This window comes from Enhydra lutris, unplaced genomic scaffold (assembly GCF_002288905.1).
Source record: "Enhydra lutris kenyoni isolate GAN:26980312 unplaced genomic scaffold, ASM228890v2 scaffoldscaffold11, whole genome shotgun sequence".
Classification (NCBI taxonomy): Eukaryota; Metazoa; Chordata; class Mammalia; order Carnivora; family Mustelidae; genus Enhydra; species Enhydra lutris.
Window position 1 is genome coordinate 30903063 of NW_019154095.1, and position 18200 is coordinate 30921262.

Below are 18200 nucleotides of genomic sequence, written 5' to 3' on the forward strand. Positions count from 1 at the left end.
ATTGTATCAATATTATTTGGGTAACTTACCCCTGCTCCCTCATCCAGATGATGGTTCAGACCCCCAGCCTCTTGTGAGTCAGGAAGACATGTCTGGTTATTTTATTGAGGAAGACATTGCAACACAGTAGAGAAGCTGATAGATTATATATTCAAAGTTACTTGAGGAATCTGAAGTAGAATTGTGTCTCTAAATCTTCCATAGAAAGAGGGCAAGGTGATAACAAGCCTCCAGGAAAACGTCTAAGGAGTCAGGGATTCTCTTCATTCCCTACTGCCCTACCCTAACATCCTCTTAGACACCCCAGGAGCCCCCTCATTTTAAGGCCTTGCAAGTGCTAGAGAACCACTTTGGGGAGAGCCAGGTAATTCTGTGGAGGAGAATGGGATCTGCAGCCTTGATCATCCCACTTCACCTTCAGTAATAGTGTCTCTTCTATGGTCCTTCACAGCCAGCCATAAGATATAGAAGAAAATGCTCACCACGGTGATAATTAAAAAGTGATAATTAAAAATTAAGGGGTGCCTGGGTGGCTCAGTCAGTTGGGCATCTGACTTGTGATTTCAGCTCAGGTCAGGGGTTTTGGGTGGTGAGATCGAGCCCCATGTTGGGCTCCAAACTCAGCTCGGAGTCTCCTTGGGATTCTCTGCCTCTCCCTCTACCCAACCCCACCTCCCCCCCAACTAAATACAAATAAAGCCTTAAGCTGATAATTAAATCCAACTGTTTTATTTCTTTTTTTTTTTTAAGATTTTATTTATTTATCAGAGAGAGAGAAGGAGAGAGAGCGAGCACAGGCAGACAAGAATGGCAGGCAGAGGCAGAGGGAGAAGCAGGCTCCCCGCCAAGCAAGGAGCCCGATGCGGGACTCGATCCCAGGACGCCGGGACCATGACCCGAGCTGAAGGCAGCTGCTCAACCAACTGAGCCACCCAGGCATCCCTTATTTCTTTTTTTAAAATTTTTTATTATTTTTTTATTTTATTTTATTTCTTTTCAGCATAACTAACTGTTTTATTTCTTTTTTTTTTTTTTTAAAGATTTTATTTATTTATTTGTCAGAGAGAGAGGGGGAGAGTGCGAGCACAGGCAGACAGAATGGCAGGCAGAGGCAGAGGGAGAAGCAGGTTCCCTGACAAGCAAGGAGCCCGATGTGGGACTCGATCCCAGGATGCTGGGATCATGACCTGAGCCGAAGGCAGCTGCTTAACCAACTGAGCCACCCAGGCGTCCCTAACTGTTTTATTTCTTAAGAGAAGTTTGCGTGAGAGGATCATGTAATTCTTTGAAGGCATTGAGAGTCATTCACTGTATATTTGGGCAAATCAGATCATTCACTCATTTTATTCGTGAAAGATCTGGGCTTCCTCTGTCCAGATACCCTAGAAGTCTCAGAACCAGGATGCTTTTCAGGGATTGATACAACTCTTGAAGAGATGTGTTCATAATTTCCTTGGTTCCCCAGGAACATGATGCAGCAGTTTCCCCATCCTGTCCCTCAGCTCCTGACCCACACGGGAACTCCATGGGGTGGGGAGGGGAAGGAGAGAATCTCAAGCAGCCTCCACTGACACAGAGCTCGATCTCGTGACCCTGAGGTTATGAGCTGAGCTGAAATCAAGAGTCAGCCAACTGAGCCACCTCAGTGCCCTGTGATGCTCTTCGTAAGTATTGAAGGATGCTAGAAGGAAACAGAAGCTAGGGGTTTAGGGTCCTGCTTTTAAACCTAGGAATTATACATAATCCTTCTGTGTCTCTGGACTTCTGGAATGAAGCCGATGTTCTAGGCCACATCTGAGCCATCTCATGTGTGCAAGTGGAGGTAGGAAATAAAGTAGATGGGAGGAGAGTCATACCTCTGACTGACCACCCACCGCATGCCAAGCCCTGTGCCTAGTGCTCGAGTATTTTCCTCTATTCCTTGCCACAGCCCTCTAGCCACTGTTGTTTTCTCCTTGTCTATAGGATAAAATGGAAGCCCAAGAAGGTTAGGTCTTAGCAAAAATCATGGAACTCTTTTTTTTTTTTTAAAGATTTTATTTATTTATTTGACAGATAGAGATCACAAGTAGGCAGAGAGGCAGGCAGAGAGAGAGAGAGAGAGAGGGAAGTAGGCTCCCCGCTGAGCAGAGAGCCCGATGCGGGGCTCGATCCCAGGACCCTGAGATAACGACCCGAGCCAAAGGCAGAGGCTTAACCCACTGAGCCACCCAGGTGCCCCGAAAATCATGGAACTCTTAAGTGTTGGTGACAGATTTCCAACCAATCTCACATCCCTTTCCACCAAACGTGCTCTTTCCTCAACGCTGGTACAGTGGTTACATGTGAAGGCTCTAGAATCTGGCCTGGTGTGAACTCAGCTAAACCTTAGACTCCTTACCTGGAAAATCAGGGCAAGTAGTAGAATGTACCGTAGAGGATCCCAAGAGGAACCATGTGTGATAAATGCTTGGCATGTGACAGGAACCAGAAAGCCCCCAGTAAATGTTCATTTTTATTATCATTAAACTACATCCTGAAGTCTCATGGCTCAAAAGTGTCATTGGACCAAAGAGCCAGTATGTCTAATGTATTAATTAGGATACAGGGGTCCTCACTGGGGTGGTTTCAAGAACATGCCCACAAATTATTTAATATTCCTCCCCTGAAGAGGGGGAGCCTAGTTCCCATTCCCTGGAGACAGCACTGGGCTTTCGGACCTTCTAACAAGTAGAATGAAGCAGAGGTGACAGTTCCTGATTTTGGAGACCGGGTCATAAATGCACTGTAGTTTCCTTCAAAGGCACTTAACCTACAGAAAAGCCATGTGGTGGGGAAAGTCTCCATTAACAGCCACGTGAATGAGCTTGGAAGGAGATACTTTTGCTTTAGTCAAACCTCCAATGACTGCGGGCCTGCCCAACACCCTGGCTGTGACCGCAGGAGATTCCGAGACAAAAAAAAAAAAAAACACACACACAGTTCATTCACACCGAATTCCTGAACCACAAAAACTATGAGACAATAAATTTTTGTTGTTGTAAGCCACTGAGTTTTGGGGTAATGTGCTGTTTAGCAATGGAAAAATAATACAGCTATTGTGGCAAAGAGACATAAAAATGCAGAGGCTCAGAAAAATCTAGTTTATTTCTGTCTTGTAAATATTCCAAGAAAAGGGGAAGGAGGAAGCATGGCTTCCCATAGCCATCAGAGACTCAGGTTCTTTTCTCTTGCCACTTGGCCTCATCCTGAGATGTGTTCCTTTTTCATCCATTAGAAGTTGGCTTGCCAGTTATGTGTCTTATGTTTCAACCTTATGTTTCAAGGGAGGGTACGAGAGAGTGAGGGGGACAATGTCTTCTCTCTGAGAAATAGAGCATTACTCTTGTTCCCCTCCCACTGGTGAGAATTTGGTCACATGGTTCCACCTAGCTGCAAAGGAGGCTGGGAAATGGAGTCTCTTGATGGACAGCCATGAGTCCTGCTGAAACTCAGGGTGGTTCTATTAATAACGGGAAGAAGTGGAGAACGTAATGGAATCTAGTGGACCATGAGTCATCTCTCTCTACCTGGGTCCTGGTGTTGGTGCCTTTTCTGAGACTTTTCAGTTAGTGACCTCTCCAGAGCTGCTTTCTCATTTAGAAAGTGAAGAATCCGATGAGACTGGCAGATTCCAGAACTTTTTTTTTTTTTTGAGCAGATTCTTTTTATTAAATAATATTTTTAAACAGAAACTGCCTGCATAAAAGAAATAAAAACAGATCTGCTCTGTTGGAATCACCATGGGGTGTCTCTCCCTGTACCTGCCCCCACATCGGTGGCCCCATGAAAAGTTATTTGAAATGCTGGGGCTCTGGGGCACCTGGGTGGCTCAGTGGGTTAAAGCCTCTGCCTTCGGCTCGGGTCATGATCCCAAGGTCCTGGGATTGAGCCCCACATTGGGCTCTCTGCTCAACGGGGACCCTGCTTCCTCTCTTTCTCTCTGCCTGCCTCTCTGCCTACTTGTGATCTCTCTCTCTGTCAAATAAATAAATAAAATCTTTGAAATGCTGGGGCTCTGTGAGGCATGGTCGGAAAATCACCAAATGAAAAATGCTCCTGGATTCCTTCCAGTTCTGGTGTTTTTGAGGTTGTGATCATTCACCTGTGTGTCCGGAGCTGGGCTGGATCACAGCCTTGTCTTGCTTGGCAGCTGGGAGTTTGTGGGACACGCAGGTGTTGGCAGAGGACACACGGGAAAGAGCCTTTGCTCTGGGTGTCTGGCTCCTCCTCGCTTCTTTAACCCCTTTCCTGATCTTGTGACACATTTCTCCTTTCTCCTAATGCAAACTGAGTGTCCTCCCATCCCTGGCCAGGGGCCAAGGTGCTGCGCAGCTAGGAAGGAGTGTTCTAGGTGGTCAGTACGACTTAGCCTTGTGTTCCGTCCTGCAGGTGGAGATACGGAGATTCTTGAAGCAGCCTCTGTCTTCCTCCCAGGTTAGTATTTCTCTCTCTCTCTCTCTCCCTCTCTCTTTCTTTCTAAGATTTTATTTATTTACTTGAGAGAGAGAGAAAGAGGAAGAGAGATAGAGCATGAGCTTGGGCGTGGGGAGTGGTAGAGGAAGTGGGAGAAGCAGACTCCCCGCTGAGCAGGGAGCCCCAAGCGGGCTCGATCCTAGGACCCTGAGATCATGAATAGAGCGGAGGCAGACGCTTAACCAACTAAGCCACCCAGGCACTCCCTACCCCCAGGTTAATATTTCTACTGCCCCCCTTGCCTCGTCCTCTTCCCGGCTGCCATTGGCCTCAAGGGGGATTAGGAGCTCAGGTTCTGTCGAGGCTGTAAGTGGCAGATGTGGACTCGCCCAGCCCCGCCCCAGTCTGTGAGAGAACCGGAGACAAGCAGGGGGAGGCCCCTCCCCTCTGATTTTTTCCCTTCCCAAAATCATCCCACAATTCTCAAAAATACAAACTGCCTCAGGGAACGTTACCTAGGGGGAAGAGAGTTCCTTTCTTTTAGTCTGCAGACCATCAGAACATGATAAAACATTCCTCCTCCTGTTGCCCAGGGTCACTTTCCACTTGTTTCCACCAGCTTAAGATTCCTTCCTGAGAGACTGGCTGTACGGGCCACCTTCTCCCAGGCCACCTCCAGACTCTAAACGAGAACTGGGAAGAGGCCTTAAGTGTCCAGCAAATCAAGGGAATAATCCCAGGCCATTCTGAACGCTAGTGACTACTGGCCACAAACAGAACATTGCAAGAATGCTGGGGTTGAGGTGGGGAGTGGGAAAAAAGGAGGCAAGGTGGACCACTCTGAGCTGCTTAGCATAAAGACTATCTTACATTTCTGGGTAAGACGTTAGGACCCTGCGGAGCTGGTTTACCACAGGGCCTGCAGGCAAACGATCTTAAGGAGTGAAGTAGGTTCCAGTGTAAGAACCTACATCGTGATGGGTCCCAGTGAACTGGACAGCAGGTGGCACCTCATCGAAGCGGGACAGCCCCCACCCACCATGGTCATGTGGAGACATGGGCTACTGTCCCTTTTAACTTTTTAAGAGAAACTAGAAATCCAAATTTTGCGGAACATTTCCCAGGCGTGGACACGTTGCACAGAACACGGAGCGCCCTCTGCTGGCAGGTTCGGCTCCCCGGCGGCCACTGTGCTACCCCTGAGGGCAAGCCCTTCCTGGTGAAGTCACCCTCCACGGTGTGCCACCAGCTGCTGACTCAAAACAAACAAACAAAAAACCAAACCATGCTGGAGATTAGTCTCAGCATTTTGAACCAATGGCTAGAGGTTCACCAGGAAAGGTCTTCATGGAGATTCCAGGGGCTTATAGTTGTGTCCCACTGCTGTTGTAACAAATTAGGACAAACTGAATGGCTTAAACAATGCGAATTTATTATCTTACAGTTTTGCAGATCAGAAGTCTGACAAGAGTCTCATGGGGCTAAACTCAAGCCCTGTCCGCAGGGCTGTGTTCCCTTCTGGAGGATCAGGGGAGAATCCACTTTCGTGCCTTTTCATTCCTTCCAGAAGCCGCCGGCATTCCTCCGTTCATGACCCCGCCCCCCTTTGTCTTCTAGGCAGAAGAGGGGCTTCAGCCCCCACATCAAATCTCTCACCACGGTGTGAAAAGGTTCTCTGCTTTTCAGGATTCATGTGATGGGGCAGGCAATCCAGTGTTATTTCCTCATGCGAGGTTGTAAAGTGTTTTTTTTTTTTTTTAATTTATTTAAGCAATCTCTACACCCAACATGGGGCCTGAACTCACAACCCCGAGATCGAGAGTTGCATTTTCCACCCATGGAGGCAGCCAGGCGCCCCATAAAGTTGTAGTTTAAACGCCTCTGCAAAATCCCTTTTGCCACAGAAGGTAATATTTTTATAGGATCCAGGCATTAGGGTATGAACACAGCTCTTCCCTAAACTTTTGAATCTTTTCCTCCTTCTTCAAAAAAAGGTCTGGGGAGGGGCGCCTGGGTGGCTCAGTGGGTTACGCCTCTGCCTTCGGCTCAGGTCATGATCCCAGAGTCCTGGGATCGAGCCCCGCATCGCATTGGGCTCTCTGCTCGGCAGGGAGCCTGCTTCTTCCTCTCTCTCTGCCTGCCTTTCTGCCTACTTGTGATCTCTGTCTGTCAAATAAATAAATAAAAATCTTAAAAAAAAATAAAAATAAATAAAACTGAGCAAAGGATTTTAAAAAAAAAGGTCTGGGGAGAGAAACCTATGATAAACAGCTTTCTTTCTTTCTCTTTCTTTTCTTCCTCTTTCTTTCTTCTTGTATTATTATTATTATTATTTTTAAAAAGCCTTAATTCCACATACAGTATTATATTAGTTTCAGGTATATAATACAGTGCTTCAACAATTCTTTTTTAAAAACAGATTCTTTTTTAAAAAATTTATTTATTTGAGAGCGAGAAAGAGAGAGAGAGAGCACGAGGAGAAGCAGGCTCCCTGCTGAGTGGGAAGCCCAATGCAGGGCTCGATCCTGGGACTCCAGGAACATGACCCGTAGGCAGCTGCTTAACCGACTGAGCCACCCAGGTGCCCCTGATTCAACAATTCTGTCCATCACCCAGTGCTCCTCACAAGTGCACTCATAATTCCCTTCACTCATTTCACCCCTCCCCTCTCGTAACCCTCAGTTTGGGTGTATCTCTCTTCATAACCAGACTCACTACACTGCTCCCCCCCCCCCCCCAACAAGGCTGCCTTCTCTGTAAGAGATTATTCTAGCAAGGGCCTTTCTGTGCACCCAAGCCCAGCCCTCTCCAGCCAGTGTAATGCTCAGCTGCCTCTCTAGCTCATTCCATCTGCTACCTCAGGGTTCAGAAGCAGCCCTTCTCCCTGAGCTCCCCTCCCTGTGGAGCATCTCAGCTGGGATTAGTTACAGGGTGAGGGACTGTGCAAACATCTCTCCCTCTCCCCAGATGTAGCGAAGGCTCAGGGGCTTGCTGCAGAGGCTGGAGTCTGCATCACCCAGGCCGGGGCTGGAGGCGGCCAGGGCAGGAGCAGAGCAGGACGACAAGACAGACATGGGCTGCCGTCCCTGAGGGGCAGGGCCCGGCCGGCTGGAAGCTCAGGCTGCTTCTGCCAAGGGCTCACTTAGTCCTGTCCACTGCCAAGTCCTTGGCTTGGGTTCAAACGGCCAGCTGCTCCCAAGAAGAGGATGAGGGAGTCTGGACTTTTAACAGCCTTCAGTGGTGGAGTGAGGGATGAAAGGCAGGGCGGCTGGATGGCTACACGGGGGTGAATCCTGGCATCTCCACTGCTCACTTCTGCGTGTGTCCTTGTGAAAATTACTTCACCTCAGATGCCTTGTTTTTAAGCAATGCCAAGGAAGGATACCTTTCATGGGTTTTTTAGTAGGATTAAATGGGTTAATATCTTAATATCTGTAAAGGCTGAAGACGGACTCTGCAGAGCTGTCAGATGGCTTTGTTAAATACTACATAACCTGCTCTGAGAGGATGATCTGTGGCCAAATCTGGTTTGGTAGCTCCACGTCTCCACTAGAAGTCAGACGTAAATTTTCAAGTGACTCGGCTTACGACAATGCTAGGGGATTTGCGTGAGGCACATTCAGTCTGCACTCACACAGCTGTGTTTTAATTTATTTAAGCAATATCTCCACCCAGCGTGGGGCTCGAACTCCCCTGCTCCGTGAGGATCACCTTTGGCCAAATCTACTTTAGTAGTTATACTTGTCTACTGGAAGTTAGAAGGCGCTGTGGGTTACATCAACAGTAACAGATACATATACTAGACTAGAACAAAGGAGGTGCCAAGTCCATGGTACTCTGTGCTGGTCAGGTCGGTAGTCAGTCCGTCCTCTTGGATGACTTACCTCTAGGTTATTTCTACTTATTCTTAAGTCCTCCTGCCCATGGTTCTGATAGGGAGTCAATGCATTTTCATTGGAATCCACATTCCTAATGAAGGCCTCACTCTACCCCTTAGATAAACTTGACCCTCAACAGTCCTAGAAATCTGAGGTCCCAGTGACTACACTCTGCTTGAAGCGCTAAGACCAGCCCTGGTCGCCACCAACCGAAGAGAGACGCCACTGTCAGCCAGGCTGGGGAAGAAACTTGAAACGGGACGAACGCAGACTCTTGGACACGATCAAAGCTGCTAGGTGGAAAGCAGAGGACACAGGAGAACCAGGAGAGCTGGCTTCAAACCACAGGGAGGGACAGGGCAAGACAAAGAACACTTATTAAATACTGACTGTGCTCTGAGCTCAGTACCACATACTTAAACGCCCATTGCGACCCTGTGGAAGCAGACAGAACTCTCGCATGTGACGCGACGTGGGGAAGAGGCAAAGGGACCTGCCCAAAGGCCCCCATAGCCAGGGAGCCCAGGCTGGCAGATCTGTTGGCCTCACGTCACGACCACTGTAACCGGACTGCGTAACATGTGTGATTGTAGAGCTTTCTCATATTCAGAGCTGGCACGATGGTATGGAAGTTATGTACCAGTTCCTCACCATCGAAGGTGTCCAAGGAGGTGCTGGATGGAGATCTTCAAAGATATTAAAGAAAGAATTTATTCATGCCTTGTTGGAGGGTGGAAATGGATCATCTAGGAAAGCACCTTATAGCTTTGAGATTCTGAGTTTCTATACTTTGGGGTAAGACAGACTCTTCGGGTATATTAAGGAATTCCTTTCCCTGTATTTTTTACCTTCTCGTCTGTCCCCTTCTCCCCTTCATGCAGATATTCTGTTCTGGGAACATGTTTTTTCTAAAAGGAGGGAGGTGGTGGCTGGCAGTTTGGGCAGCTGGGATAGCAGAAACACCACACTACTCTCTCTGGTTGGTGAGTCTAAATTTTTACCAAGTTTACTAAGGAGACTGCGTTACACGCTGATGAGGCAAACCTGGAAAGCTGACAAGAGGAAGCATTACATCACCCCTCCTTCCCTCTCCTCCAATTTCTAGTTACCAGGCAAGCCCCAGACCCCCTGAAAGTAGGATTTAGGGAAGGGGTTGATTTAAGATTCATATTCTGCTATCCCATCACGATGGGGACTTGATATAGAATCTGGAAATTTTTTTGAAAATAAAGCAACATTTCCTGCACGCCTGAGCCGGGGAACAGAGACCTAGTTTAAACCTGGCAGACAGAGCAGGGGGTGCAAAGACTAACGTTTTTTTGGTCCTCTGCTGCCCCTCTGTGGACACAGCGGGAAACAACACTTCAAGATTTCGCTTCTGGCCACCGTGAAATTGGACTGGAAAGAGCCACCCCCTGAGAACCGCTGGAGGTTTATGACCACGATGAGGGAGTCAGGAACTGTTGCTATGGCCAGAAAGCCAGGGGCTTCCAGGAGAGAGGTGGGGAGCCCTTACAAGCTGTCAACGACTTCACCAGGGTCTTGTCCACCATCTTTATTTTTCCTCAAGACATCTGCAGCCAGGAGGAGAGCCATCATCTCAAGACTCACAGGCATGCACCTCTGCGGCTTCTGGCCGCGACCAGCGCCCGCGGGCACAGCGCCAACCCTCCCACACCTTCTCTTCCTGCGCTTGGAGTAACAAGTCTGTGAGTGTCTCCCTCTGGTTTCACAGCTTTTCACACCCTCTCTTTACCGTCTGTCTCAACACCACCATCTACACAACATATCTACACCATGGCATGGCGTTCGTGCTTGCGGCATCCCTGACTCCCAGCACAAGCACAGGACAGAGATGACACGTTTGTTCTTAAATGAGCAAGGGGGAACCCTTGGGCACAACAGTGTGTGTGTGTGTGTGTGTGTGTGTGCACGTGCGGAGGGGGCTCTGGGTGACTGGGAGCAGCCTGGCTGGAATCCAGGGTGTCGGAGTCCCAGGACTGCCATCTACCTACAGCTCTAGCTGCTTCCTTCCCCGGTCAGCTCCCTCTTGGGTGCCCAGCACACCAACCAGCCTCACCCCCCATACCCTCCCAACCAACAGCAGCAGTGGTGGAAGCCCCAGCCCTCTTGCTCTCCTGCCCACAGGAGAGGATGGGATATCTGGGCCTCCTCTCTCCAGCTGGGAGCCAGGGCCAAATGCGCCTGGCCTGACCTCCTGTCCCCTCCTCTCATGCCTCCAGACCCTGCCGCAGCCTGCGATCCAGGGCCAGGAGCTGTCGTAAGAAGCCCCGGTTGGGGATGATGCCTCGGTGGTCCTTGACCTTCTTGATGGCCTCCACGAGGGTGAGGTGGTGGTACAGCATGAGGTAGGCCAGCACCAGCGTGGCGGACCGGCTCACGCCCACGGCGCAGTGCACCAGGATCTTCCCTGCGAGGACAGACACACGAGGCGGCCATGGGACTGTATGTGATGGGCTGGGGGCGGCGAGGGCTATGGGGCCGGGTGAGGAGGGAGACGGGGAAGCAGGGTGCAGACTGCGGGTGGGAGGAATGCCGACCCCTGGGATGCCTGGACGATACGACAGACCGATAGCATGCAGCAGCTCAGCCTCCGGGAGCCTGAAAAGGGCTCCCAGGGAGACAGATGCTCATCACTAATGCAAAACTGAGTCTCGCACAGAGTGGTGATCTGCCCAGCGTTCCCAAGTGCATTAGCATCGGGCCTCTGTTAACACTGTGGATTCTTTCCTTCTCTTCTTCTCATGCACTGCCTTTTACAGACAGATGACAGTGTTTTCTTGCCTTCCTATCAGATCCTGAGCCTCTGTCATGTCACTCAAATCTCTCCTGCCTTGAACCCTCCGGCTTTCCCCCAACTCCATGTCCCCGGTTCCTTCCCTCCCCTTGGCTTCCCGCTCCTACCTCCTGGCTGGCTCAGTGCCCGGTGGATGAAGTCCGCAGCTGTTTGGAAGTGGATGCTCATGTCAAATGCTGGTGAGTCATGGGCCTCGACACCCAGATATCGGATGCCCAGCCCCTCGTAGGCCTCGGGGGTGCCTCGCCACCTGCTGTGTGAGGCGTTGAGGACGTGCGTGATGCCCAGGCGGCGCAGCTCCCGTCGGTTGTTAGCGATGTCCCTGCGTAGAGCAGACGATAAAGGGAGGGTGGGGCAGCTAGGCTCCTGGCCACAAAGCCTCGGCCTCCACCCTGTCCGCCGCCTCAATGACGTCACCAGCTCCAGGCCTCCGCCGCGCCTACGGAGGACCCAGAGCGGGGAACCAAGATGGCAAAGACCCGGAGTTGCATCCTAGCGCGAGGGTTGAGAGTTCTGGGGGAGGTTCTGTCTGGAGAAGAGAAGACTATTGGAGTGGCTAACTATAGCCATAATGTAAAATATTGAAAGAGTCCTCCAAGGCAGTGGGATTTTACTTGATTTGTGGCCAGGGCTGAGTGGTTCTGTACTTTGTGTATGGAAGTATGTACTAACCATGAAATCCAGCTGAAGAAAAACAGAAACACCTTTGGAGGGAATGACTCTCCTGTCACTGGGGTATTCAAGCTGAGACAGAAAAGGTAAACATGGAGGTCAGTGCACCAGTGGGGATCTGGACCTTGGCTGGGTTGTTGGAACAGCTCATGTTCAACCTCCTGCTAACCTGGAGGTGATAGGATTCTGACCCTGGCTCCCACACCTAACTCCCCTGTTGCTTTCTCTTTTTTTCAAGATTTTATTTATTTGAGAGAAAGAGAGAGAGAGAGAGATCACAAGTAGGCAGAGAGGCAGGCAGAGAGAGAGGGGGAAGCAGGCTCCCCGCTGAGCAGAGAGCCCGATGCGGGGCTCGATCCCAGGACCCTGAGATCATGACCGAAGGCAGAGGCTTAACCCACTGAGGCACCCAGGCGCTCCTCCCCTATTGCTTTCTACTCTCTTTGATACCTAGAATCTTCTCACGTTCTACCAGTTCCATGCTCATATGACTCTGTCTTGTGACATCACCTTGGGGTGTTCCTCTGGCCCACCCCCACTCAGCTTAGTGGCAGACGCCTCTCAGGCAACATGGCCATACCTCAGGGCCAATGCCTTGTCCAGTGCAAACTCCTCAAGTACAACGAGCACTGAACTTGAACCTCCACGTCCTGGCTCTGCTACTTACGACCCATCTGACCTTGGGCCAGTCACAACATCTCTGAGCTTCAGTTTTGCCTTTTGTAACCTGAGGGCAGTGGTACCTACCTCCCAAAGCTGTTGTAAAGATTAAGAGAGAAAATGCATGTGAAAAGCTCCTTGTAGACTATGAAGCCCTTGAGAGAGAGAAAAGTGAGGGGGACCCTTCCCTGGATGCTCTTCTCTCCAGGGCCCCCAAGCCCCAGGACCTCTGCGTGTGCTGCGGCTTTGCCTGGCCACTCCCTCGGCTTGCCACCCACTTCCTGGCCCCCAATGGCTGCCCTTCACCAGCATCACGGCACCACAGATGGAAGGTCAGGGAAGTCATCTGTGATGTCTGCTGCATGACATCGGCACTCAATAATTAATTTTGCTAAGTGAGTGACATTATTGCTTAAACAGAGACTAGCTGTCCAGAGTTGGGCATATCAATAATCCTGCCCCAGCTCCCCCAAACCCTCCAGCTTCCACTCTCTGCCCATGGACCCCTGCCCCTCCCTCCTCAACCCGGAACCAACAACACGACTCAGGGCCTCTCTGACACCCTTCTCCTTCTTGCGTGCGTACACACACACACACACACACACACACACACACACACACACAGAGCCATGACCCCGGGCTGCTGGCTACGTACTGGTCTCCGAGGTAGAGGCCGGGCCAGACCTCATCGGCATGGTTACAGGCGGTCTTGCCTGTGTAGAGCAGCCTCTCCAACTCAAAGACATTGAGGAAAGGATGTTGAACCGAGGGCATCTCCTCCAGGGCCCCTCTAGTGCGAACAGGAGACCTTGAGCCGCTCCGGGAGAAGCGGGCCATAAAAGTCATGGAGGCCCAGAGCCAGTTACCAGGGCACATCTCAGAGGCGGCTGCAGGCGTGTCCTCGAGCTGCTGGTGGGTCAGTCTCCGGTGGCTGTTGCTGCAGGAGGGATGGAAGGGAGACACACCTGACTGGGTCCGGAGCAGCTGCTTCCCTTCTTGCCAGCTGGGCTGGGCCCTGGGGAGATGCCTCTCAAGGGAGGGAAGGGAACTCTGGCCCTGGGTGGGGCGTGGGGGGCCGGGGGCCCAGACACAATTACTCTCTCTCTTAAGCTGCAGTGGCTCCTTTCTGCTCTTTGGCTCAGCCAGGCAAGGAGGTGGGAGTCACATGTCCTTGTTTACGGGGAGAGGGAGCTGCCCAGCTGCTGGCTTTCTGCTCTGCCACTCCACCCCCACTCCCAACACACACACATAAACACACACACACATTTGATATTTGGGTGGCAGTGCCCGTTGTGGGAGCTCTTGCCAGCCGGAATCTGGGTCTCATCTGCCTGGGGCTCCAGGCAGAGAGCCCAGGGAGCTGGGATGGGAATGGGGGGTGGCTCTGGACTCATCCGGAGGGGATTAGCGGGAAGACAGCAGCAGCTGGGGCCATGACATATGCCAAGCCCGATTCTCAGCACCAGAGAGATGGGCTTCTTTAACCCATTCCTGCCCTACCACTGCCTCAGAGTTAGGCCTACTGTGGGATGTGTATGTTGGGGGCTGGAGTGAGTGGGGGAACAGCAATACAGAGGAAGTGTAAGTTTTTGAAAAACACTTGCCGAAGGCATGCACTAATGGAAGAGGGTGCCAAGCTATGTGCACAATGGCCAAACCACTCTCCTTCGATCAGCATGCAGAAATTACTGATCAAACCTCATCTCTCATTTCTGAGTCAAGCAGGGCTGGAGTAATGTGTCTGGGTGTGTGGGGGAGAGGCGGAGGCTGGGGACTGAAGAAGGGAAAGGATGAGGGCTCCCGCCAGGGTCTCAGAGGCTGAAATGGCCATCTGTGTTACTGTTGGAGTCAAGTGACCCTATTCGGGGCATGGGGCTGGCAGGGAGGGGCTCAGCAGGTGTTCCCTGGACTCTCTGTGGACAGCTGGCCTTTCTGAAAGTGGGAGCTTGTTCAGAACGGCAGAGCTGGGAAGGGCCAGCCTTTGAGACTTGGCCTGGGTCCTTCAGGCAGAGAGGCCATTGTGATAAGAGCCCCTTTCTCCTCCTCCTCTCCCATCACCAGGGTGGGCTGGTCCCAAGGACTCCCTTTTTACTCCCTTTCTGGTCCTCAACCGAAAGTCTACTAGCTAGAGGCCATCTTTGACCTGCACACACTCTGTGAACCCATCCCTCCCTGTGAGCCAGGGTCCCCAGCTCTCCTTTCCCCTAGGCCAGGGGAGACCATGCAATAACAGGTCTTAGCGTTCAGGGGCATTAGGATCAGGGCTGCTGAGGGGAGCCTGGACCTTAGGGTGTTCAGGGAGAGAGATTTTTGCAAAGGCTGGGGTGGAGAGACCACAGAGATAATAGCACCATAGCCACCATCGCCATCACCACCACCATCATCATCGTTCGACCATCATCAACATCACCTGCCTTGTCTCCTCACTCCTAAAGACCCCATCACTTTATTCCCAAAGAACGGTTTCTCGAAATAGCTTCTGCTGCCCGGGTGATTGACGCTACATGGTAAAGGGGAAGCGGGAAGGAGCTCGGTGGGACTCTATTTCTCCCCGGGGCTGGAGGACCCCATTCCGTCCCGGGGTACACCCCTCGGCCTTCTCCAACCCCATCCGCCGCGTTCAGGCGCCCGCCTCCGCGGCCTCCCTCCCGCCGGCCGCCCGCCGCCGGGGCGGTTCTAACAGGTTCATGGCTGTCGCCCCGGCCGCGGCCAGCCCAGACAGTCCGGCGCTGGGGGTGCAGGGAGGGAGCCCTGGGGAGCTCAGCTGGCTCGGCTCCCGCGTCCCCTCCCTCGATCCTCCCTCCCCACCACCCCCAGCCCCGAGCCGTGCGCCTCTAGGCGCCGCGAGGGAGGCGACCACCCCCACCCCCGCCCCCGCCCCCGCCCCGCAGCCCCTCTACCTCGGTGCGAGCGCGACGCGGGGTCTCAGTCCCGGAGGCCGAGGGCAGGCGCAGTCAGCGCCACGGCCATGACTCTCCTGCCGCCGCCGCCGCCGCCGCCGCCGCCGCCGCCGCCACCGCCGCCACCGCCGCCGCCCCCGCCCGCTGCAGCTGCTGCTGCCGCTGCCGCTGCGAGACCGGCTGACGGCTTAGCCTCTATTTTTAAGCCGTGACACGCACGTCGAAGCAGGGTTCATATCAGTGTGTGCGTGTGTGTGTGTGTGTGTGTGTGTGTGTCGGTGACACACAGAGACGCAGCCTCACCCGGCGGTCCGAGCGGACACGCCGCGCGGGCTCGCCCGCGGGTGTTTACAGACCAGACCCAGACCACGCAGCCGAGCAGCCCCGCCTCGCGTGCATGCTCGGGCGGACGTGTGTGTTAGGGGCTGCGCCAATTACAAGGCATTTTGCTTGAGGATGACATTATACAAGCCATCCCAGACGGTGCCTTTAACACTCGCTCCTCCCCGGACAGTATTAGTTAATCACGTAGACAGGATGGCTCGCCTCACTTGTCCGTGGCTTCTTCTCAGTAACACCGAGTCGTAAATTACACGGGTTGGTAGCCCTGATTCGTATTTATTATATACCACGTGTTTCACATCTCTGCACTCAGTTTATCCGCACCCCAGGTCTGTGCGATATGGGGACATTATCACTGTCCCCATTTTAGGGAGGAGGAGACTGAGGACCAGGCAGGTGAAGTCATTTGCCAGGGCCACACGCTAGTTATGGACTGAGCTGAGTTTCAGACCCTGGCAGTCTGACTCGAAGTTCATGTCCTTAACTGTTCTAAACCAGTGACCTCACACAATGGAGAGGAAGAGTGGATTTTCCCCAGGAACCCACTTTGGGCAGCTGGGCTCTTAGTGAACGCCTTTCCCCCTGAGGCTGGAAGAAACTCATGCCCCTACTCTTCACGTGTGCTCCCTTTTAGTTATGCTTAGCTTTACTTGATTTTCTACAGTAATCAGCTTGTGGGTTTCAAGATGGTCAACACTTGGAAGGCAAGCTCGGGGCTGCTGTCCCCAGTCATTAGTTCATTGTTGATGGGGGATGTGGAGAGGGAATGAAGGCCATCAGGTGATGCTGTTGAAAACCAGGTAGATGAGGACTCCAGGAGAGTTGTCTGCAGGAGGGAGGCAGGAAGTTGATAAGGTCAGGCGGGACCTCGTTTCAGATGAGAAAACATTAGCAACTGTAGCTGAAATCAGGATTGACTATGTTCCCAGCAGGGGTGGTCGGTGAGGCTTTGATCTCTGGTCTTCTTTCTCTAGTGCTTACTGGCTAAAATGACACAATCCTCAGGTCAATTTCGTGCTACAGAGGAGGTACCATCACAGGCTGCGGTCCAGGATTAATGTCCCCTCCTAGCCTTTTCCTCTCTAGAGAAGCAAACTCAATTCCCCTCCATGCCTTCTTGGCATGGCGGTTTACATGAAGAAATGAAATCCTCATCATTCAAAACAAAGGATTGGCTTGGGAAATTTCAAATTTTAATTTGTTGTCCCCCCCCCAAAAAAAGTCAGTAAAAAACGGTCACAAGTCGGGGCACCTGGGTGGCTCAGTTAGTTAAACTTCTGCCTTGACTCAGGTCATGGTCCTGGAGTCTTGGGATCCAGCCCTGCAGCTAGTTCCCTGGTCAGCAAACCGGCTTCTCCCTCTACCTCTGCGGCTCCCCCTGCTTGTGTGCGCTCTCTTTCTCTCTCTCTCTCCATCAAATAAATAAATAGAATACTTTAAAAAAAAAAATGGTCACAGGTCAAATCGTGAAAGAGCACATATTATTGGACTAACCTCATTTTAAGTGACAGAGTCTTGAGGGTTGGTAGGTTGAGAAGGTATAGCTGAACTTGATCTCAAGCTTTGGCAAGACTTCCGTTTCAAACCTGCATTTCACTTTTCTCAAAAAGCTGGAAAAATATGCTCTAAGGCATGCTATGGACAACAGGGGCAGATGTTTTCAGGTAACCATAGAAGTTGTCCATGGATGAATATCTTCATCAATGGACCATTAATGACCAGATGTCAACCTGCAACTCCGGCGGCTTTATATTTTTCTTTTTTTCAGATTTTATTTATTTATTTGAGAGAGGAGGCAGAGGGAGAGGGAGAAGCAGGCTGCCCACTGAGCAGGGAGCCCCATGTGGGACCCAATTTCAGGACCCTGGGATCATGACCTGAGCTGAAGGCAGAAGCTTAATCAAATGAGCCACCTAGGCACCCTGGCTTTATATTTTTCTTAGTAGCTAGGACGGGTATTAGGTTTCCAGGTGACAGCAAACTAAATTAAGGATGAGAGGGGGAGGGAGGCTGGAAGAGTTAGTAGGGAGAAGGTAATGCAGAAGATAGGACGGGAGAGAGTTGGAAGCTAATAGAAGCAGCATGTATTAATAATTTACTATCTGTCAATTTCTTGGGCTTTCACATTTATCAGCTAATTTAATCCCACCCAACTTGTAGGTGGATGTTAGTATCATCACTGAATACACGAGGTGACAGACACTCGGGCCAGATGATAACCTAATTCACCCACAGCTAGTCAGTGGCAGAGCATAGGTCCAAATACAGGGTTATCTGATTCCAAACGTTTATATTTCAAGATGACGCTGAAGAGTTGCTTCCTTTATAAAGCCTTTGTGGATCCACTCTCTTTTGTCTGCTTCCTTGTTTGTGTTGATACAGGTATCTATTGAAGGACACCTGAGCTATATGTAACTTCACTTATTTCTCTATTTCTTTAAATCTCTGCCCTCCACACTAGAAAGCATGGATGCATTATACTAAGATGAACTAAAA

The 18200-nt window shown here is 51.3% G+C and overlaps 1 protein-coding gene across 1 annotated transcript; it reads right to left on the reverse strand.

Moving 5' to 3' along the window:
- Positions 1–7177: 7177 nt before the first annotated feature.
- Positions 7178–15428, reverse strand: LOC111144495 (dual specificity phosphatase 26). Its single transcript, XM_022498805.1, has 4 exons — positions 15363–15428; positions 13118–13399; positions 11238–11452; positions 7178–10743 (listed from the first exon to the last, which is right to left on the reverse strand). Exons 2-4 carry the CDS (start codon positions 13336–13338, stop codon positions 10544–10546), a joined length of 636 nt encoding a protein of 211 aa, XP_022354513.1. The 5' UTR covers positions 13339–13399; positions 15363–15428; the 3' UTR covers positions 7178–10543.
- Between the last annotated feature and the right edge of the window lie 2772 nt (positions 15429–18200).